At 37.7% G+C, this 24641-nt stretch overlaps 1 protein-coding gene and 1 pseudogene across 1 annotated transcript in view; one reads left to right on the top strand and one right to left on the bottom strand.

Moving 5' to 3' along the window:
- Positions 1 to 24641, bottom strand: part of ITGA1 (integrin subunit alpha 1) — a 180937-nt gene that overhangs the window by 85757 nt on the left and 70539 nt on the right. The window contains exons 3-6 of the mRNA XM_056112043.1: positions 14675 to 14787; positions 9466 to 9554; positions 9247 to 9358; positions 8526 to 8653 (exon numbers count right to left, since the gene is read on the bottom strand). Of these exons, the coding sequence (XP_055968018.1) occupies positions 8526 to 8653; positions 9247 to 9358; positions 9466 to 9554; positions 14675 to 14787 (442 nt within the window). The remainder of the gene's footprint in view (positions 1 to 8525; positions 8654 to 9246; positions 9359 to 9465; positions 9555 to 14674; positions 14788 to 24641) is intronic.
- Positions 2329 to 2766, top strand: LOC130021319 (60S ribosomal protein L27-like; annotated as a pseudogene).

Raw genomic sequence — 24641 nt, forward strand, 5'->3', positions numbered from 1 at the left:
CTCCTGGAACTAAAGAATTAAGGCATATCCTTGCCACCATGAAATTCACAGCCTGCCAGCAGAGCTGTCACTGTCTCATAAAGCAATGATTTTGAGTGATGAGAGAAGGTCCATGAAGGTGTGCAAATGGGCTCATGGGTCTGGTAGTACTTTTCTGGGGAAGGGTGTGTAGCACAGTCATTACAAAGGACAGAGAACGGGCCATTTGAATTGAATTGAACTGAGGCTAGCAGACAGGGCCTAGGGTGGAGATTGGCATTCCAGGTAGAGGTGATCACAGCAGCACTGAACAATGTGTTCAGGAAAGGTACAAAAGCCTCGAGGTGGGCATCGAGGAGGAAGGAGGCAAATGACACATGCCTCTATTTCAAGGGCAGCTTGAATATTATCCAGCAGGCAGCATTAGGGGACTCCTCCTCAGACAAAAGCCACCATTCGAACTTTCCTTGGGAATGATAACTCAGGGCAGAGGCAGCAGAGGACTGAGGGTGGTACCAAGCGGGAACATTCACTTTATTCATAGAAGCAAGACTAGAAGACATTCAGCAGCGCTAGCCTGAGTGCCAAGGGTACAGCCACATGGTTCACAGAAGCTTCTCTTCAGACCTAAGACGATGAATCAAGCCTCCGAAAGGGTTTCCAGGGAAAGCGCCATAAAATGTGCAGTAAAGAGGAAGATAAATAATATTCCTAAAATTTAATTAATTTCTCTCTTTCACTTTGCCTGGTTTAATGACATGCTACACTTTTGATGGGAACAATCTAGACATTGTTCCATTAGTATATTTCACTTTTATATCAAGTCTCACAATTTACTGGCTTTATTTAGTATAATGCACTTGTGTTTGACATATTTATATCATTCTCATTTATTATTAAAAGCAATGTTATGTTTAGGTATTGAGGATCAATAAGGCCTCCATAATGTTTATGCCATCATATTTTTTATGGTAAGCTCAGAGTGTTTCAGGTTTGCTTTTATAGGTGATTTTTAAAGGCAATTTTATATCCTTTATTTTGTCTTGAGTTAAAAAAATTGGTCTACAGAAGTTCTTTGACTATATTTACAAAAATTTTTATGGAGCATATACAAATATGAAAAAAACTGAATAATTAAAGGTTGATATTTCTATCTCTTGTGTTACAGTACCTTAATGTACAGTATTGCTATATGACAACTCTAATATGGTTTTTAAATTTATTTCCTTTCTTCTTTTATTAATTACTTTTTTCCTATTTTCCTATTATTTCATTTTTATTTTTTGTAGATGATAATTTCTGACAGGAATGCTTCATATCTTTGATATATTTTTTCTTTTTTGGGTCACACCCGGCGATGCTCAGGGGTTACTCCTGGCTCATGCACTCAGGAATTACTCCTGGAAGTGCTCGGGGGACCATATGGGATCCTGAGAATCGAACCTGGGTTGGACGTGTGCAAGGCAAATGCCCTACCCACTGTGCTATCACTCTAGTCCCTGATATGATATCTTTTAATGCTTGCAACTACTAAATGAGAAACCTCTGCTAAATATTTGACATTTACCAATTTTGCCAAGTGTACAACTTTAATCTGTTTAGCAAAATAGAACTAATAAGTTATAATCATAATCAAAGATTGATTTTATTTTGGCTTCATCATCCTTTTAAAAATTACTCAGGATGAATTTCTACTAGTATCCCTAGAGAGAAAGGTAGATGTCTTAACACTGTTCTGATTCTTATATAAAATATCTGTTGAAAGTAAGAATTATATTTTAATTTAGGTTCTACCACATGAAATTGCTGAAGATTAGGTAAACATTAATCAAGTAACAACAATTTTATATAGGTTAACTCAAATTAAAACAAAACCAACAATAAAAAACTATTCAAGTTGATTTATAGCTAGATCTCTTTCTTCGTTTTGCTTCTCTTACATGTGAGAAGCATAAAGTTGAAAAAGGCCCTGACTAATGGTTTGCTCCTTTTCTTTTTCTTTTTGGGCAATACCTGATTGTGCTCAGGGTTTACTCCTGACTCTGTGCTCAGAGATCACTCCTGGAGGTACTCAGGAGACCATATGCAGTGCAGGGATAGAACATGGATTGCCTGCATGCAAGGCAGGGGCCTGTTCTTTCTCAACTTCTCCTTAGATTGGTAAGGACTTAGGATGGAAAGAGGCATTTCAGATAGAGACAATTACAGAAGCAGTGAACAGTGAGTTCAGGAGAGACCAGGGTCAAGAAACTTTCAGAAGGAAATGAGCTCACTTCTCCCGGGAGGTGAAAAGTTAGCGGAAGTGCCCGTCCTTCCTTTCGGCTGCAGGCCCAACTGGTTGCTGTCAAAATGGGCAAGTTCATGAAACCCGGGAAGGTGGTGCTGGTCCCGGCCTGGCCGCTATTCGGGACGGAAAGCGGTCACCGTGAAGAACATTGATGATGGCACCTCTGACCGCCCCTACAGCCATACCCTGGTGGCTGGAATTGACTGCTACCCCCGCAAAGTGATAGCTGCCATGGGCAAGAAGAAAATTGCCAAAAGGTCCAAGATCAAGTCTTTCGTGAAAGTTTATAACTATAATCACCTCATGCCCACAAGGTACTCTGTGGACATCCCCTTGGACAAAACCATCCTCAACAGGATGTCTTCAGAGATCCAGCTCTTAAACGCAAAGCCCAAAGAGAGGCCAAGGTCAAGTTTGAGGAGAGATACAAGACTGGCAAGAACAAATGGTTCTTCCAGAAGCTGCAGTTTTAAATGTTGTTTCAATTATTAAAAAATAAAAAAAAAGAAACTTTCAGATGGGCATGAAGGAGGAAGAAGGAAAGTAACAAATGTTTACATTTCATTGGACAATTTGGACATTATAGAGCAACAACCAACAGGGCACGCTGACCCAGCAAGCTGCTGTGGATAAGACATGGTAATGGTGGGAAAGACAAAAAGGGTGAGAAATTCTTACATGACTGGCACTATCCTGGGATAGATCAAGTCCTAACAGGTGTTTGTAACTTTTTATGTACACTTGTTGGGGAAGTCCCTTCACTTATGCATCCTTGCCTCCATTTAACTTCCATAGTGTCTGGGAGCAGGGATATCTTCTGCTTTTCTGGGAAGAAGCCTCCTCTTCCAGAAGATTCGATAGATAGGACCCCACATGACTACATGATGATTCAGGGAAAGTTCTTCATTTTTGTGCTGATAAACTGTGAGTGTACGTCAGTCTGTACAACTGCCTTTGACATGCTTGTCATCAGGTCACTGTGAAATCTTGCCCTTTAGATATTTTGGGCAGGAGTCAGACAGGAACCAGGCACTAGTCAGCTGTGTGTCCCAACTCTAGCAGTCACGTACCGATCCCACTGTAGGAGTCCATGTGAAGCCTTTCTAGGCTCTTTCTCACTAGGCTCTAACTACAGAGAAACCCTTGTTATAAATCCTATCAACTTCATTCTTAATGCATTTATATACTTGATTTGGGTGAGTGTCAACCCTTTATTCTACTCTTTACAACAACTTTCAATCTTTGCAGAATTAAGTTATTTTGAGTAATCTCTTTTATAATTCGTTTTTATCTCTGTCTCTTGCAGGAACAAAATAAAATAGTTCAGAGGGAGAAAACCATCAGAAGTGAATTTTGCTAATTTTGGGAGCAGAAGTGGATGTTTTAATGAAAACAAACAAAACCCAAATCAAATTACCAAGCCTATTTAAATTATGTTGACAGCCAATCAGGGATAAACATGCTTGTTAAACTAACAAATTATCTATGTGTTTGGAGAGGATTACTTAAGTACACATGAAAGATAAGCATAGTTTTCAGTAGACATTTCTTTACAGAAAAACATTTTTTTTCAAATTTTCTCAGAATAGATTTATCTTTGCAATCCACAGCAGGAGGGCTAAACTTTAAAGAGAGTTTAAATATGTTTAAATTAAAATCCCATTAAATAAAGTTTAGCAAAATCATGACTCAATAAATGTTATTTTTAGCCTCTTTGTTCAGAGAATTACTTGTGAAACTATTCATTTATATAACTTAAACCAAAACATAAAAAAGATTAGAAAATACTAAACTAAAAACTCTAGAAACTGATGTACAATGTATAAACCTGAAGGAATAATAAGATGCCAGAACATATTATAAGCACCTCACGAATTTCAAAGCATGGGCCACATACGGAGAAACATTGCATTTTTCAGCAACTCCAGGAAAATAGCATCTGTGTCTTTTCTATTCTGTGAGTACCCAAATTCAAGCATGAATCTTAGCATAAAAACCCTCAATAAAATCATCTGAATGAGGAAGTGTGGCTAAATTCCACTCTGAATAAGAGAAATAAAATGAGAGTGTAAATTCAGCTGTACTAGCAGCTCCTCTCTTTTGAGGAAGCAGAATCCCCTGGGTGAAGTCAGCAGATGCTACGGATGACTCAGGGTTGCTTTCCAAATTCCTCCCCTCGGAATGGGGTCCTGGAACTGAATAAATGTGACCCTCTCTTTGTCTCAGATAAGTTCATTTCCCTCTTATTTGCTGGTAAGCATCTGGATCCCAAGGACTGGTCCCTACCCCTCTGAATAGAGTCATTGTTCCTTCCAGAAAGACATATAGCTCCATGAAGCCCACCCTGGCAGGCTAGAATTCCTCTGTTGGTGAGGCAGAATGGCTTCTTTATTAGGAGTCCCACTCCAGAAATGTAAAACGAATTATAATTCCAGCAGTTGGAAATACCAAACTTGAAGCAAAGTGGTTTGAGCATAGAAGCGATTTGGATCTATCTTCAGAGTTTGGCACTAGCACAGATGACCTCTGAGGCCGTGACTGCGATTCTAAACTAGCCTGAAGGACCTTTTTCCTAAAGTCGTGAAGCAGCTTGAAATCTCCACAGCTGTGCATATTCCCACAAATAACTACAAATGAACCAATGGTTTTGTAGAAAAATAAATGAATAGATTTTAAACTAAAGCAAATCTTCAGATTACTATGATATAAGAAATATATAATATATTTCAAGAATATTATTAGCTTTGGAAAGGAAAGGAATTGAAAAAGAACATGAAGAGGGACAAAACAAAACAGATGGAAAGGAAGAAAGCACATCCTTGGGGAAGGAGGTGAGCATGGAGAGGTGATCCGAGAGGTTGATTTTCAGATGTGCTAGTTAGGGACTGGAGTGCCTCGAAGCCAGCCTAGAATAGATAAACTGAGGAGATGAAAGGCACCAGAGACCCACAATTCAAGGACATCAGGTTACCTGGCTCAGACATCAGGTTATCTGCTCTGGTTGAATTCTCAGAAAGAAAAGAAGTGTAGTTAGAGAACTGTGTCTTCTGATCCATGTCAACAAGGAGAGACCCCAAACAACTCATTTTGATGCAGTCTCCTCTCCACAAATGGAGCTTGGAATTAAATGGTCTTCAGGAGTCTTTTCCGTTTCAATTATATGACTCCATGAAATAACTTGACCAAGGGGAGAAAGTACAGTGAAAGGGAAGAAAGAAGGAAAGGAGAGAATTCTTGATGGGGTTGGGGATCCACGTGGAAAAGAAGCCAGACGAAGGAGCAAAGGATGAAAAGCTCTAGATGTTCTTAGCAAGAAGAGCTTTTCTCCGAACTGCTAGTAATTTTCTCCCGTGAAGAACAACTGCAGGTGAAAATCTTGCACTCAGAGAAAAATGACATTTGGTGATGTGTAAAATCCACTTTCATTAAATCATTATACAGTAATTTTATAGTAAGAGAGATCTATTTCCTTCCACATTTCTCTAGAGAGATCTGATGACTTGGAACACAATCACATGAAATTTCACTTTGAAGCTTGGGTCTGACTATAATCATCAACTATCATCTTTTGTGGAATTTTTTTCTTACATGCACACATATGAATATACACAAACTCAAAGGCATAAGCCTACACATCTGTGCATTTTAATGTGGGGGTGGAAAGTACATATATTGTCAACATTTTCAGTGTTCTAGAAATTTCTCTGGAAGAGTCGTCAGAGAGAACAGCAGACTAAGTGTGCTAAGTCACTGAAGAATGTGGGTCACTGAAGTAACTGAAGTCTCTACAGCCACTAAAATAACCAAAGTCACTGGTTACTAGAGTCTTTGAAGTTTGGAATCACTAATACCACTGAAGTCACAGAAGTCACTGAGTTCTCTCTCCTCATTGATGCCTCAAGCCAGCAACAACCTTTCTCACTCTTATTCTCGGGCCTCTACCTCAGGTACTGATCTCAAATTAACAACTAATTTGCTCTTAAACATGTCTTCTCTCTATTCTAAGTCATGCTTACATTAAGTTTGATAGACAGTCGATTAAACCCAAACCCAGGGACTCAAGTGGAAAGGCAAAAAAGGGTGTTCAAGTTGCTTAGTGGCAGAAAATAAGCAGAGGAAAGGATTATGTTTAGAAACATATTCATACAAATAAAAGAAAACTATATAACTTACTACAGTTAAAGCATAAAACATTGACTTTTTTTTCTCTAAGAAAGAAAGAAAAGTAATTCTCCTATTAATCTTTGGGAAATAGACTTTGAATCATAACTTATAATGAATTCCTAATTTATGTAATATGAAAGATTGCAATGCAATGTGTTCTATGAAGTTTTACATCAGCTTTGATGCATTTGGAAACCTTTCTCTGACATTATCAGAGGTGACTGAACTTACTTTACACTTAAGAATTAAGTTAATATTTATCAGAAATATGGTCATTTTCCCAAGAACATTAAAAATGGCATCTTGGATCAGAGAGAGTACAGTGGGTTAAGGCGCTTGCCTTGCATGTGGTCCAACTCTGGTTGGATCCATGGCACTGCATGTGGTTCCTGGAGCTCTACCAAGAGTGATCCCTAAGCACAGTGACAGAAATAAACCCTGGACATCAGGCATGTGACTAAAAACAAATTAAACAAACAAACAAAACATACCAACAAAATATTCCCTCCAAACAAAAACAAAAACAAAATCTGGCCGCTTTCTTTCTCTGCTCTCTAACGTGATTTACTCACAATGTCTGCACTTTTCTGTCCCTACAAGACCTTTACTCCTGTGGAAAATTGGACATCAAATAGTTTCACATTTAAGATTACTTTTGCAGTGAAAAATTACATGATTGAAATAAGGACTTTTTATCTGTTGAGAGAGATATTGGGGGCTTGAAGACTTTTTAGGGGAGGTGGGTGGGCACCCATCTTTACTCACGGCTTCACTTCTGGCTCTGTCTGTGCCCAGGGATAACTCCTGACAGTACTAGGGATCAAGCCCGGGTCTGCCGTCTGCAAGCAAGTATCTTACTCTCTGTATTCTTTCTCTAGCCCCGTGAAGTTGTTTTGGGGGCCACAGCCAGAGATTCAGACTGCAACAGCCGCATGCAAGGCAAGCTCTCTACCTGCATTACTATCATTCCGGCCCACCCTCTGCATGCAGTTTAAAGAGCTGATGGTGTCTGAACAACAGTGAGATCATTCTTGCCACTATTTCTTGGGGGAACATAAGTCATTATTTGGAGAAATTTATCCACTGAGCATTATCTCTATTCTTTTTGAAGACTGTCATGAAGAACTTTTTTTAAAGGTACTTCAAGAATTAGAACTTAAAATTTAAATGTTACAAATGATAGGGAAGAAGGCAAATTTTTCACACAAAACATTGTACTTTTGGGAAGAATTAATTCTTTGATTCTTATTCACGTCTAAGTATTGCAAAGACCAAGTATAGGAGGGAAATTAAATAATCAAGTCACAAAAGTGTTAGCAACTAACATTGGTTAGGCACTAAAAATCACCTAAAGAACACATATTTCAAAGCTTAGGATAACCCATGAGGATGTCAAAACTCTGAATTACCAAGAGTGATGACAGAGAATAATTATATTTGAATCCTGACTTTTAGTTATTTAGTTATAATTGAGGGCTGGAGCGATAGCACAGCAGGTAGAGCATTTGCCTTGCATGCAGCCAACATGGCCGACCCGAGTTCGATTCCTCCGTCCCTCTTGGAGAGCCTGGCAAGCTACCGAGAGTATCTCACCCGCATGGCAGAGCCTGGCAAGCTACCCATGGCATATTCGATATGCCAAACACAGTAACAACAAAGTCTCACAATGGAGACGTTACTGGGCCTGCTTGAACAAATCGATGAACAATGGGAGGACAGTGACAGTGACAGTTATAATTGGAATAAAAATAGTTCATAGAACCATATGCTTTAGGAATATAATTTCATGGTGTATTGAAACTTTTAAAGTAGAAAGAAATATGTGAGAGGATCATCAATGGCTAATTAAAACACAACTTCTAGAGACGTTTAATTCTTTAAAAAAGCAATGTCAACAATATTTTTTGGTTTACAAAATAACATGGTGTTCTAGTAAAACTTCTTTCATGAGGATTAAGAACTGAATTTTGAGATATGAGACTCAACGTGAATTTTAAATTTACAGATCAACTTCTTTTTTCCATTAAAATTGTTTTCCATTAAAATCTATGCATTTCTAACCTTAGGACAATTGAAAAAATTCAGAATTACATACCTGTGTTTGTTTAGGACCAATGTCCATTCTTCCAATAAGGTCATTTAAAAATGATGTAACATTCTCCCATGGGTAAATACTATTGGAACCGTCCAGCACTATGACTATGTCCAACTGAGTGCTACATTCTGTAATAAAAGAAATCAAATGTGCAACGCTTGAGTATTTTTTTTAGAAGTATATAAAGTGTTTTCATGGCTGGAAGGAGCGCTATGGAATGATAGACTCCAAAGTTGAAACAATTCTCATAATAAAAATAGAGATTTAGAAAAAGTTAAAGTGACAAATACTTGTTGCATTCAATAACAATGGGCTCAGGGCTTATGTCTAGCTCGGCACATTGTGATTAAACTTTAACTTAATTGTATGTGCTAGCATTGAAAATTTTCTCAATATGAAATTTGCATAAGTTATTATTCTGTGTGAATTTTAAATGAGTATGTTATTTTCAAGGAGACTCTCCCTTTAAATAAATAGCATATGACAACCTTAGGTATGATGTTAAAAATCATTCCATGAAGATTATTTACACAAATTACAGTGCTAAAAATAACAGTGAGGTTTGGTTATATATTGCCAATGCAAACATTTACCTAAACTGGCAGTGCTGGAAGGCAAAAAAAATACCTCAAGCTTTTTGGTATGCTCCTGTGTATACATATGTCTCATTCATTACTTAGGTCTTTTTCAAACACACAAGGACATTGCATAAAATCCATACCTCGAACGGGGGCAATGGAGTTCACAACTTGAAATGTGGAGCTGACATCAGAACAGATTCCAGTTGTGTAATGCAAATGGCCACATCTATAGGCATACAAGGGACCACATGCCTTTTAAAATGAAATAAAAATCAAGATTAAAAATAATAAAACATCCTACAGGTCTTATGATGATAGCATTCCTGGTTCATTAACTACCATACTTTGTCCTTTCTTACCAGAAACCCTCCATTTGGGTTAGTGACTAAAGTTGCTCCAAATGTCATATTCTCTTTTACTTCTGTGACATTGGGAATTGATGTATTCACTAAAACAAAACAAAAACACAAAAATGGTATGCGGCTATAAAACAAAGTGAAATTTTCTTCTCATTAACACATTCTATTTGCGTTGCTCATAGTGCAGAACATCTTTTAACTCAACAAAACAGTTATCAAAGTATTTTTAAAGAATATAATAGACAAACTGAGACTGAAAATCTGGCATCAAACCCAGAAAATTTGTCTGAACTCTTGTTTCAAATAACTTTACTGAACTGTAAAAGAATTTAGCACTATCAAGGCAATGTGGGAATGTGGGATTGTCTTTCACACATTTTTGCTAATTAATACAAATATGATGAAACATGACTTCTGGCAAGAGGAGGGAAATGGGCATAAGAATAGAAATAAAAAGCAAATATAAGGTTTTCTCTGACCATTAATTTTGACATCATGGGGACATGAGGAATGTTACAACGAAAACTGGAAAAAGATTAGAACTGTGGTCGGAAAGTTTGGATAAGAGAAACATAATAAAGGGAATACATTGACACTTCAAGTATATATTTGGGCCCTGAAGCATGCCAACCTGGCAGAATTGGCAAGGAGTTCTACTTATTCACATTGAAAAGTATGTTGGATAGGAAGAGCCAAAATGTCTAAAGCCTTCTTAGCAGTGTGTTGAAATAGTTGAAAGAACAACACTCAAGTTCAAGAAAGACTTATTTCCCTGCTCATGCCTTAAAGTTCTTCCTACCTTGAGGTTACATATAGATTTAAAGAGGGGAACAGAAATAAATATTCCTGAATGGCCACATGGAATTCTTAATCCAAGTATTGATTTTTTCCCTCTGAGTTTATTCTGGTTTGTTTTGAAAGCACCTGGGATTATATCTTTAATGATCTTGAAAAATCTGGATTAGAAATTTTTATACTAAAGTTATTCAGGAATAGAATTCGTGCATCAGTTAGTACTAAAAAAATTCTTCACTGTTCTTGTCATAGCTTAAATCTCCATGTTAAGATTGAAAATCTATTCCAATTTCCATTAATTGAAGGGTAACTTCTATCATTAAAAACTTTTCTGCAAAAAGCAATGATAATTCCTCTAAGGAAGGGAAAAATAAGTTTGAAACAACTATTTTAGGCATTGGAAAGCAAGAAGACAAGGCACAAACTGGAGGGGAATTATTACTGTAATCAATATTAATATTAGATGATTCTGTCAGATAAAACTTTAGTCTTACTGTCTTTTTTTTGTTGTTGTTGGTGCTGACCTTAGATTTATTTATTTATTTATTTAACATATCTTATTTTAGGACTGGACTGGTAGCACAGCAGGTAGGGCATTTGCCTTGCATGCAGCCGACCCGGGTTTGATTTCCAGCATCCCATATGGTCCCCTTGGCACTGCCAGGGGTAATTCCCGAGTGCTGAGCCAGGAGTGACTCCTGTGCATCGCCGCGTGTGTCCCAAAAAGAAAAAAATAGTTAAAAAAATAAAAAAAATTATTTTATAAGGTAGTTCACAATATTTGATTACATTTAATATTCAAACACCAGTCTCACCACCTTTACACCTTCCCTCCATCATATTTAGGATATTTCCTTCCCAAGTCCCAATCCCTGTCCCAAAGCACAACTGAAATACTATATTTTGAATTTTTGTTATGAAAACTGCTCAGGAAATGCTAGAAAAAGGCATACTTTTTAGAGGAAACAGTGTAAAGATTGTTCCTTTTTAAAAACTTTTTTTTTAAATTTTATGAGTTAGTTCACAATGTTTATTATATTTAATATTCAGACACCCATTCCACCACCAGTACAATTTCCCACCACCAAATTTGGGATGTTTCCATCCCAAGTCTCAATCCCTGTCCCAAACACAACTGAAATAATATATTTCATATTGTCTGTTATGAAGAACTGCTGAAAATGCTTGTAAAAAAGTGTTCATATAGGAAACAGTGTGAAGATTGTTCTCTTTTGGCAGGAGCCATTAAGACATTCTACAGGATAGCACTATAACATGTTGTTAAAGTTTAGGTGATGTGAGCCTTGATACACACATATATATATGAAAATATGTATATATGCGTATATATATTTTACTCTATGATTTGTTGCCTACTATCTGAACCCCATCAAATGTGGTGTGGTAATTATGGAGAATGGGTAGGAGGTGTCTTATGATGTGTCGCTCGGCCGCGCAGTCCAGGAATATGTTTACTCATATGTGAGGCTTGGCCGAGCGTGTGGGAAGCAAGCCCACTTCCCCCAGTCTCTGGTGACCTAGGGGTCACACCCATAAACCACTTCCTGCCAGCGCCAGATAATCTCATCATCGGCCAAGGTCATATCCCATGGCTGCTTCTCCCAAAAGGGAGCAAAACAGGAGGCCCCATAACCATGCCACTGGGCTCTGTGCCAGGCTGTTTCACACGGGGTGCCCAGAGGGGGGCAGGTGAGAGCCCTCCCCACCCCTGGCAGCCAAAAAACTCCACAACCCAACCACCACCATGTTCAAGGTCGCTTCCCACATGTTCAGGCCAAGTTTTACTGTCTTGATGAAACCAAAAACAGTAATTGGGGCAATAGTAGCAGCTCCAGAGTGAGGGAAGGTATCTAGGAAAGCAGAGTTCAAGAGAGAAAGTTTACTCTATGCATGTATTAGTCTCTCCAAGTGCAAGATGAACTGAACTGTGTATGTGCAGGGGAAACTTTATTTTTTTAACTTTTATTTATTTATTTATTTTTGGTTTTTGAGCTACACAAAGCAATGCTCAGGGACTCTGCACGTGAGAATTACTCCTGGAAGTGCTTGGCGGACCATATGTAAAGCTAGGGATAAAACACAGGTCAGATGCATATAAGGCACACCCATTGTACTGTTCAGCTCCATGCAGGGAAAACTTGAAACAGTTCAGGTGAAATAAGAACTGAACAAAGACTTTAAGAATTTTTACTATTAGAAAGTTAGTGTGAAAATTGAGTTTGGCTAAGTATGTTCTGCTATAATAACATGTTAAGACTATTTGAAAGCACAGAACACATAAAGAGAATCTAAATTTTAAAAAAAGCGGAAGTATAATGCAGTATATAATCCAAAATTGCTAAACATAAGGAGAAACAGGAAAATGTGACCCAACCTCAGGAGAAAGATAATAAATGAAAAGTGATGTGAAGATATTCCAAATGTTAAAATTATCAGGCAAGTACATTAAAACTGCTATGGTAGGTATGCTTATAAATTTGATAAGTTCCACTTACGGGGAATTAAGAAATTGAAAAAAAAGAGCTAAAATATATTTATGAAATAATCTTGCATGGCTATCAATCATTTTCATAATAGTACTATAGAAGACAACGACTGAATAATTCCTGAATAATTCTAGGAATTTTTTAATCATTTTCTAGATTATTAATTGAGTCATGTTGTACTTAATTTTGACTTTCCCATTACAGTTTCTTTTGTTCCAGTTTCTTGCAGAAAAAAAAAATGCTATGGGGTCAAAGAAATAACTCAGGAGTCAAGGCTCTAAGTTCAATTCCCAATATAACTGGGTGTACCTCTTAAGGACTTTGGAACTGCTGACCTGAGAAGAGCCACACCACAAGCTTACCATTGAACTGTTTGGTCTGGTTGACTGGACAATGCCTGGGAGGCCCTCCACCGCTCCAAACAAAACAAACCATTACATTTTTGTTTTTGTTGTTACTGCTCTTGTTATTGTTATGATAGTATTGAGAGGTCACACCTAGCTTTCTTTGGAGAGCAAGGCCTACACCCTGCAGTGCTCTGGGTACATTTTTTTCATTTGTGAGAATATGACATGATTTTCATTAATAAAGTTCCCTAACAATACCATTGGTTTACAAGGGATTCTGAAGAACGAAGGTAGTTAAAGATAATAAAATAAGAATAGCTCGTAAATGTATGGCTGCTCTGATAAAATTTTAGAAGCAAAACCACAGGAAACATATATGCCATTTTAATGCACATTTAAATGATAAGAAGTGGAGGATGTTTGTAGACCACCTCTTTTACTTATTTATTTATTTATTTATTGCTTTTTGGTCCAGTCCCAAACTGTGCAGGCTTGGAGATCTCAGCCCCGGGTCCCACACACCTGGGTTCCTCTGTCAGTTCTTTTATGCGTGAGGCTCATCCAAGTGTGTGGAGAGTGCTCCCAGCATGACCTTGGCTGGGCCTCGGTGGTCTTCAGCTGTTGGGCCCTGGTGGAGACAGTCAGGCATAGGACTGGACCTGCCAGTAACTAGACAGTTACACCCACCAACTGCCGTGTAACTCCAACAACGGCCAGGATCCAGAGATCATCACACTCAGCTCCTGGGAGAGAACAAGACAGAGTCTCCTACCCTATGCCTGACTGTCTCCACCAGGGCCCAACAGCTGAAGACCACCGAGGCCCAGCCAAGGCCATGCTGGGAGCACTCTCCACACACTTGGATGAGCCTCACGCATAAAAGAACTAACAGAGGAATCCAGGTGTGTGGGACCCGGGGCTGAGATCTCCAAGCCTGCACAGTTTGGGACTGGACCTGCCAGTAACTAGACAGTTACACCCACCAACTGCCGTGTAACTCCAACAACGGCCAGGATCCAGAGATCATCACACTCAGCTCCCGGAAGCTGGTCAAACTGGCAGACTACCAAATGTAACATGCCCACACGGCAGAGTCTGGCAAACTCCCCGTGGTATACCCAATATGCCAAATACCAGTAACAATGATGGGTCTTATTCTCCTAACCCTGAAAAAAAAAAAGCCTTGAATATGGCACTTTAAAAAAAAAAAATCTCAGGGCTAGGACGAAGAAGACATTACTGGCACCTGCTCGAGGCAATCGACGAACAACAGGGTGGTCGTGATCGTGGTCGTGATCGTGATTGCTTTTTGGGTCATACCCAGTGATGCACAGGGTTTACTCCTGGCTCTGCACTCAGGAATTACTCCTGGCGGTGCTCGGGGGACCATATGGGATACTGGGGATAGAACTCGGGTGGGCTGCATGCAAGGCAAATGCCCTACCCGCTGGGCTATCTCTCCAGCCCCACCTCCTTTATTTATCAGTTGCTGAAATTTAGTTAGAGTGAAAATACTTGGCATGTTTTAGGGACAGACTTTAATATTTTTATTTTACATACCTGGTAGATCCAACTTCACACAAGGTAATGATTCACCTCTCCCAACTGGACACTTATAGACATCTCCAGTTCTATTCTTGGGTTGACCAACCAATGGAGAACCAATGAGCACCCTTGAGAAAGAAAGAATGTTAAATAAGTCAATTAGCATTTTGCTTCTGAGATCAGAGGAGACTGGGCATGTTCAGGGCATTATGGGTATAGACTCAGTTAGCATTTTGAAAAATACAAGATTTCTACTTTTAGCTATTTTATGACAATTTCCAAACAACTAACAGTTATTGACATAATCATAGCCATCTTTTGTTAATATTTTAATGTTTTCTAAAGTAAGCAGAGTATCTTCTTCAGAATGTAGACTGCTCAAAAAAAAATCCAAAATATATGATAATTTGCTAAGACACTTTAAATTTAGGTAGAAACTGTTTGGAAGGGGATCCAGTTTTCCAGGGTTTGGGTAAGATCCAACTTCTAAGCTTAATTTTGGTTGGGAGTAATTTTCTATTTGGGTTAGGAAAAACAACATTTCAATATTACTGAACTGACTGCTGAAAATGTCCTAAGTTAATAATATACTTAGTTAATTTAAAACTCTGAGCTGGATAAGAAGTCTATTCTTATAAAGGTCTTACATACAATAGCTCAAAGGAACTAAACTGAAGCTTTGTCTTAGGAGTTTATTCTGTACCTGAGAAGGGCTATCGGCAAGAATGAGAACTAAGATTCAAAAGTTTCTTGACATAATTTCCCTAATATCTTCTTTAGGATATAATTAAACTTTGCTACTTTCATTAACTATTGAGGGTGCTAAACTATGTGCAGTAAATAATACATTTTGATCAATCAACTTATTAATTTGGACTTTGGGGTCACAATTGGCAGTGCTAAAGGGATTACACTTAGATCTGAACATAGGGAAATCTCCTGACAGGTATCAGGGGATCATATGCAGTTCCGGAAATTGAACCCAGGTTGGCTGCATGCAAGGCAAGTGCCCTACTCACTAAACTATTCACCCAATCACAATAATTAATTTTTAAGGCAGAGGCCAAATCTTTGGTGAATTTAGAAAATATATAGAGAAGAGCTAAGAATATTTTTATTATATAACTTACTTTTTTTTTGGCTTGGGTGATGAAATAATAATTTGGGGGCATCTTCCAAGTGGTGATCAGGAAGCCCAGGGCCCACACCTCAGTCAACTGGGCTGGTAGTTAAATGCTAAGATCTGAGGATATGGTACTACTTAGGTCTTGAGGTGTCAGAGATTGAAACAGATTTACCAAATACCTCTTAAACCCTATTCCATCTCTCTGGTCCCAGAAATAACTGTCTATCAAGCATGTTACTGTGCTATCTTACAAAACAATAAATGGTTATGTACAAGTTTTTCCTATGAAGAACTATGAATTTCATAGAAAAGTTAGGAAATACAAACATTTAATCATCATAAGACTTAAAATGCTCATTTGTATACACTTAGAAAATAAGGATAGTAATGGAATCCAGGTTAAAATCACTTACTGTTTTAAAAGATGTGATTATAAAATGCTTGATAATAACTATGGAAAAAATGTAATAATGACTTAGTCATAGATTCCTCTAACAAGACCACCTAGAAGTACAATGGATTAATGTTGTTGAAAGTTAAGGTACTTGGAATCCCAGCTGCTGATGCATCCCACAGCTGCCTGAAGAACCATATATCCAAAGATGTTGTTTTCTAGCAATCAAAGGACTCTAATTATACAGCAAAAGACCCTGGACTTGACCTGGTCTTAACCTCTATATTTATTAATGATGTGAGCAAAGATACAGTAAGCATAAAGGTAATAGTCATGTAAATCAATCTTCTTATTTGAGCATTCAGAAGTATACCAGCATTTTGGAACAAGAATCTTAAACTAATTAAACTCTAATAAGCATTTATGTAAATATGTCTGCTTAACTGTATACTACTATCTACATCAGCACAGGATGTGGAAATCCTGACTAAATGGGGGTTTGTGTGAATAAGTCATGAAAGATTTAGTTGACATCAAGTAAACATGAGCTGACAATATGTTGGTGCCAAAAATGCTAATGTGACCTTAGGCTTTAAAGCTATAAATAGCTGTGCTAGTTAAAGAAAGCTATAGCCCCTCTGTGGCCTGCGCTGTCAGGCCGTGTCTGGAATCTCTAAATTAAGAGGAACTAGCACAGTGGAATGTATTTAATAGACTCTAACTCAGATTGATAAGAGTCTAGCAATTTTGCCAAACCAGGGATCTTTGAGGGAAGGTTGAGGATATGTAGCTTGAGGAAAATACATGTCGAAGAGGGAGTTGAGAGGTTATTTAGGAATCAGTTATGCTGGGCATACATTAAAACTTTTAAAATATTTGAGAGTCTTTCATATTGAAAAGGAACAGGATCCCTCAACTGTGACTTAAATTACAGGAAGAAATATTAGTGCATAAGTATAAAGCTCACAGTACTATGAGTGAAAGATTAAAAGAACATTGATCAATAGCAAGCATTAGTTATTATAGGGCAAGATAATACACTATTATAGTTGTAAAAATACTAGTGAATAAAATCACATGGTATGATTAAAAACTACTTATGATCCCATTTATAATAAAATTCTTTTAGTAAAAATTATGACTTAATTTAAGTGAAAGATATTGAATAATAATGTGCTAATTATAAAAGCAATCACAATAAAACCTAGTATAATTATACCACATTTCAGGTTCTATTCTAAGAACTTTCCATATGCTAAGTATTTTAATACTCTCTAGCATATATATAGATATATAGATATAGCTATAGATATAGATATAGATATAGATATAGATACAGATATATGGACTTTGGTGACAGACCTCATGAGTTTAAATCAAGGGTGTATCACTTATTTAGCAATTATAGTTTGGGACAAGTCAAGTCTGTACCTTTGTTTCTTCATCTGTAAAATGGAAGTAGAGAAGTCATCTCTCAATACAATCATGAACTAAAACACTTACTTTATATAAGGTATACAGATTTTGGCTTATATATATAGTAGCTAAGTGTTAATTCAATATTTTAAAAGTAGATGATAAGACACATTAAAAGAGAGTACAATCATTTGAATTATATGTACTAATGATATTATGGTTTAATACCCCTAGTATTTCCAAAATTTTTAATAACATCTTATTAATATATCTTATTTTTATAATTAAAACAGCCTAGAAAGGAGTGCCTATGTTCATGAAAGGTATTGGTCAACTTTGAGGGATTTATTTACATTCATTAAAAACATTCTACATGATTAACATGTATACCAGGTCTTATAAATATTAAAATGAAAAACTATCATTTATAAATTGCCTAAAACAGGGGATATGATTACCATAATAGGTAAGTAGGTATAAACTTGGTGAACATCAGCGAAGTTTCAGGGGTCAAAAAGAATATCATGATCATAATAGTGTCATAATAATATCAATAGCTAGAGTGGACATTGAGTCTGGCTAGGTAACAGGGTTGAGATAATCAATGTTCTTATAGGCCACAATAATAACTTTGGATTTCTTTTATTGAAGTTCTTAATGCACTTAAACCTTTTAAAGCTTTAATGATCAGCTCTGATTTGTAAAGTTTGTTTGTTTTGTGGTGTCTAGAATAAATTTTTGAAGGGACTAGTTTAAGTCAAAGAGAAAGGTAGGAATTCCTAAAGCAATTCAGATGTGAAAGAAGGATCCAAATTAAGGAAGGAAGTAGAGAAAGTCTAAACTACCCTAAACTATCTTGGTTTGAGTTCTTCCAAAGGAGGCAAGGAGACAAGGGGTCTGGTATACAAAGTTTTTTAGGAAGTAATTTCAAATATCCACAGATGTGGAGGTGGGGAAAATGAGAGGGATTGAGAATGGGTTCCTTCTTAGGTGCCTAGCCTCACTCTCACTGGAGAACATTATAGAAATGATGGAACACATATGAGCATGCCAAAAGCCTGGTGGAATCCCTGAGAGCAAATACTATGACCTCAAGAGAGTACCAAGTAAGAATACTGAAGGCAAAATTATGAAAGATTTTAATGAATGGGGAAGGAGGTAGAAAAAAAATAATTTTGATGAATGAGTGAAGAAAACTGGAGAGGACTGCTAAGAGAATCAATAAGGAGGGTGGTATCATAAAGCCAAAGATTGAAGTCATCGAAAACAGGAATGCGAGGGGGAGCCAGGTATGCAGAGAAGAGTTCTTTTCAAGAAACTACACTAAACTTGAGTGGGATGGGTCATAGTCAGTAAAGCTCATTTTCTCTCTTATTTCCCCAAGGAAATCATTAAAAATTTTAGGGGAATTCAAATATATTATAGTGATTACCTGGATGTGATTAAATGATGGTGAGAAAGAACCAATAATGATACCATAAGAGAAAGCAGAGTTTCTAAAGAGGTAAAAGAGATGACATCAGATCATGGGGTTGTATTAGAAGTGACACATGGCCAGTGATTCCCTAGACCGGAAGGGTCCTAGATTCCTAAGAGATTCAGAGATGCCTGAGCGCCATAGATGGTTGGGACTATGTGTACCTTTGTGACAGGCCCTTGTCCTTCACTGAGATAAAAATCTAAGTTTCTTCCCGAGGAAACCAGGATTTGCTTGACAAATAGAACATAGCAAGAAATAACTCTGAGGCCAGGGCTGAAAATATACCACAGATTTCGTTTTACCTTTTCTGGAAATCTCAGAGTTTCAAGCTCCAAAGAAGCTCCCTCCAGCCTAACCAAGGATGAGAAGTGGAGTCCTAAGTGGCAGCACACACAGCCTGGCATGGGGCAGCACACACAGCCTGGCATGGGTTCTTCAGCACAGCTGAGGGAGCAGATGATTGCAGCTGCCAGAATGAATGAGCACTCCAGGCTGTGAGGGGAAAGCCACTTAATTGCAATTTTGAGAAATAATAAACTACTGTTGCTTTAGCCACGCATTTTGGGATAATTGCTCCGAACAGCAGCAACTGTGGAGCTGGAGCGATAGTACAGTGGGCAGGGCATTTGCCTTTCATGCGGCCAACCTGGGTTCAATCCTCAGCATCCCATATGGTTCCTTCAAGCCTCTTCCCCTACCCACCCACCCAGGAGTAATTCCTGAGTGCAGAGCCAGGAGTAACCCCTGAGGATTGCTGGGTATAACCCCCCCCCAAAAAAAAACCCAAGAAAAACAGCAGCAACAGTGAAATAGAATGAGGACAAAATTTTTTTCTACTGACTTTTCTTCATTATTCTTTTGTTCCTTTATTTGCTCCTTTATCCCTTTCCTTCCCTTTCCTTTCCCTTGTCCTTCCTTTTCCCTTTCCTTCCCTTCCTTTTCCCTTTCTCTTCTCTCCCCTTCCCTTCACACCCCTCCCCTTTCCTTTCCCTTCTCATCCCCTTCCCCTTTCCCTCCCTTCCCTAGAAAATAGATCAGCTTTAATCATTCAGTGATATTTTTGAGGTCTAAGAATGATGCAGATTTTAACTGACCAGTTTGATGTCTTATTGGCCAAGAAGACATAGGTCAAAATTTGTAAGGGATGTTTTGGAAGGTGTTAATATAAGATACGGAGACCAGGTCTCCAGATACCTAAGATTCATTCATCTGAACAGAACAAAATGAAAGCATATAGAATTGATTAGTCAGAATACCCATTATGCATTAATTGGTTGAAAATGTAGATTGAATGATGAAAAAGCAAATTCAGTGTTGCATATTATTGGTAAAGTTACTTTGAAAAATAAAAGGGAAAGGAGATTATAGATTTAACAATTAAAAAAATGGCGTGTTGCATGGAGAAACTGACAAGGAAAAAAGAGTAGCTGGAACACAGGCTAAAGCTTCTGCATAAACTGTATTGGGGAGATTGATTGCACAAGCAATGGATGTGATAAAAAGGGTTTAAAGTTTATATTTGATTTCTAAAGTAATAGAGACACGCTAGAGTATTGTGATCATTGCAAATTACCCAATATATTAACTGGAACCATGGCCTGTATATATTTGGGAAAAGCTGAGTAAGGTGTAAACACTCAGAAAGTGACTGGATATGCTCGGGCTGAGATAGGGTATCTGAGAGTTGGGACTAGTGGTAGAGAATGGGTTGTTGGTAAGACTTGGGACCACTTCCTAATGGCTATTTGTTCTGCTATCAATCATGCAGCTCGAGAAACTACTTATATCTTACCACTTCATCTAAACTAAGCCACACTTTTCCCAAGCTGCACAAAAATAACAAGATCCCAAAAAAGTATCTGCATAGTGTTTATGGAATTTTAGGAATCTCTAGCATTCTTAATTTCATTACTTTCATTTTTCTCACAGTCCTTATCACACTCTGAGGGATGCTACTAACCTGTTTGTCTAATACGTTTATCATTTACTTTTGGCTCCCCATCATCAATAGGAATAAGTTCTACCATATCATAATTTTTCATTTATTTTCTTTATTCACATATCTTTAAAGTTTCTAATAGTGCTTGGCAGAAAATAGGCATTCAAGAAATATTTATCAAATGAATAATTTAATGACTGTGTCAACTACACAAAGAATCTGAATAAGCAGGCATGGGAATTTCAGATTTGTGTCCTCAGTTGAGAAGTTCCATTGTGAAGTCATTTTTGCATTTAGAGGCTAGATACTTTGCTTAAGAAGATTCCTCTACACCTGTGGGTGAAACAGCCTGCAGTTCCACAGGCCAAAGACTGAGAGAATCCTGTTGTTAGAGGGAGAAAAATGGCTGAAAATCAGAAGGCCAATGTCCCACATCCTGGCCTTGTCACATATTTTTTATATTAAACCTTTGACAATTCTCTGATTTTCAGTTTTCTGTCTAGAAAAGGAGGATGATAACCACAATATCCGTCCAAACCCTCAGGGTCAGTGTGAAGATGCAAGGTGCAGTGTTTCCTGTACTATTATTAATTATTTAATTAACTTTTCCACTTTAAATGCAATGTGTTGCTTTAACTCATTACATTTTATTTGTATTAGGTGTCTTCCTTCCTTCCTTCCTTCCTTCCTTCCTTCCTTCCTTCCTTCCTTCCTTCCTTCCTTCCTTTCTTCCTTCTCTTTTGGTGGGGGACAGGGGAGCACACCGGGTGCTGCTTAGGGGTTACTCCTGGCTCTGCACTCTGTAATCACTCCTCGCGGTGCTCAGGAAACCATAGGAGACACCAGGGATTGAACCAGGTCAGCAGCATAGAAGGCAGGCACCCTATTCACTGTACTATAGCTCTGGTCCCTGGATGTTTTCTTCTTCTTCTTTTTTTAAAATTGAATCACTGTGAGATACACAGTTACAAGGCTGTTTACAATCAGGTTTCAGTCATACAATGTTCAATACCCATCCCTCCACCAGTGTATATTTCCCACCACTTTTACATGGCATTTCTGCAATGATCTATCTGCAGGTTAAGAGGATAAAAGAAAGTTCTGAATCCCAACTCTGAAGACTACTCAATGATGATCCAAGTGAGAGAAACATCTTTTTCTTCACATAACGCTTCAGTTTTAACAAAATTTAGTAAATAGAAAATTTTTTTCCTAATAGTCATTATTGTATTTATTTGAAGAGTAGCTGGTCTTTGGCTTCTCTTTTCATATTTTTATTTTTCCCTCTGGGAAAGGCAGGTTCCTCGAGATTTTTTTATCTCAAATATACATTATTTTCTGAACATTATTTTCACCAAACTCTCTCTTGATGTCCAAGGTAAAGTCACCAGAGATTGCCAAGTCCCACTTGCAGACAATTTTAAAAAAAATAACGGAGTGTTTTGTTTTCTTGGAGAATGAATTTTTATAGCGGCACTACTAGTTCGACTTCTTTTGGTCATGAAAGATACAGGGATGGGATGAGGTTAGCTGAAGAAAGGCATATAAAATTACAACTTCAAAAGATATAACAATGTAAACTAAATGTATTAAAATCTGTAGTAGAAATATTAACAGAACCTCCAAAATATTTTCACCTCAATTTTAAATAGATTTTATGTGAAGCACACGTAAGGGTTATTATATAAGAAACAGGGTATCTATTACAGGGTTCCCTTAGAAAAATGCATGAAGCAAGCCAAGGTATTTTCTTCAACAGGGTAATTAGCTTACAAGAATGTATATGTTGACATTTTAGGGTTACAGATGACAGAAAGTTGCCAAATCCCTCTATCATTGTCCATAGAACATTCCCTTTCACTACTTTCATCCTTGGTGATCTCAGGTTTATTGTAAAAGACTAAAGATTTGCTTTCATTGTACATTTCCTAATCTCTCATGATGTTTCTTTATATCCTACACGTGTGTTAGGTCTTTTGGCATTTCTTTTACCTTTGATTTATTTGGCTTAATATGATGTCCTTTAGTTCCACCCATGTTGTTACAAAAGGCAAGATATCATCTTTTCTCATAGGTGTGATATTCCATTGTACAACTATACCACAACTCTTTATTCACTCATTCTGTCATTGGACACATGGATTATTTCCAGATCTCACTTGTTGCCCAACTTGTCATTTCATAGGACTGCAGTAAACATAGCTATGTACATCTCTTTTCAAATGACTGTTTCTGAGTTCTTGGAATCTATGTAAAGTAGTGGAATTGCTATCTTTTCACATATTTGAGACTTCTCTATACTGTTTTCCATAGACGTTTTATAATACCAGTTTGTATTCCTACCAACAGTGATTGAGTGTTCTCCTTTTAATACACATCCTGACAGCACTTGTTCTGGCATTCTTGATAGAGACCTTTTCCACTGGTATGAGGTAATATATCATTGTTACTTTTGATTTTCATTTCCTTGATAAGTGATAGTGAACATTTTATCATTTGCCTGTTGATATTCTGTAAGTCTTTGGGTAATTGCTCATACAACTATTTCCCCTATTTATATTTGAAGTTTTATGTCATATGTATGTGTTCTAATATTTGCTCTTCCATATGCTGTTTTTTTATTTTAGCGATATTTCATTTTACAATACAGAAACTTTTTTAGTTTGATGTTGTCTCATTTGTTTATCTTTGCTTTTGTTTTCCTTGTCAGTGGAACTGAATCTTTGAAAAGACCTCTGAGGTCAATATCAGGAAGGTTTCTTCCTGCCTTTTTCAATAAATTTCATGAATTTGGGTCTAACACCCAGGTCTTTAATCCATTTTGGGTTAATTTTTATACATGATTGTGAGATAAGGACATGCATGCGCATGCAAGCACCACACAAATTAAAGACTGGCTAGGGAGGTACCTGTATCATGAAAATCTAATTTGTGTTGATTTGGGGGACCACACCTCATAGTGCTCAGGTCTTACTCCTAACTTCACACAGAAGGATCACTACTGGTTGGTTTGGGGGACCATATGGGGTACTGGTATCAAACCTGGATTGGCTGCGTACAAGGTAAATGCCTTTTCACTGCACTATCTTTCCAGTCCTGAAAAACTACTTTGAGATGACAAGTCCACTGAAATCACTCCTAAGAGTAACTGTTTGAACAGCAATCAGAAGAGTGGATCCAAATAATTATATCCACCTCCAATGTATGTTTCAGTATTAGTTCTAATAGCTATGAAATGAAAACAGCGAAGTGCCTAGTACATGACTATGCCTGATAATGTAGATTGTTAAGGTAAAGGTAAAGGTAAAGGCCCTCCCGTTGATCGTCGATTTGCTCGAGCGGGCCCAGTAACGTCTCCATTGGAGACTTTGTTGTTACTGTGTCTGGCATATCGAGTACTCTCGGTAGCTTGCCGGGCTCTCCGAGAGGGGCGGAGGAATCGAACTCGGGTCGGCCATGTTGGCCGCTTGTAAGGCGAATGCCCTACCCGCTGTGCTATCGCTCCAGCCCTTGTAGATTGTTAATTAGATTAAAAATGTAGAGCACACAAACAATGGGCCACTATCAGCTGTACAAAGAGATACACTCTTTTCACTTGCAACAAAATGGAAGAGACTCGAGAGAATC

The sequence above is a fragment of the Sorex fumeus genome, unplaced genomic scaffold (assembly GCF_029834395.1).
Source record: "Sorex fumeus unplaced genomic scaffold, SorFum_2.1 ptg000015l, whole genome shotgun sequence".
Taxonomy (NCBI): domain Eukaryota; kingdom Metazoa; phylum Chordata; class Mammalia; order Eulipotyphla; family Soricidae; genus Sorex; species Sorex fumeus.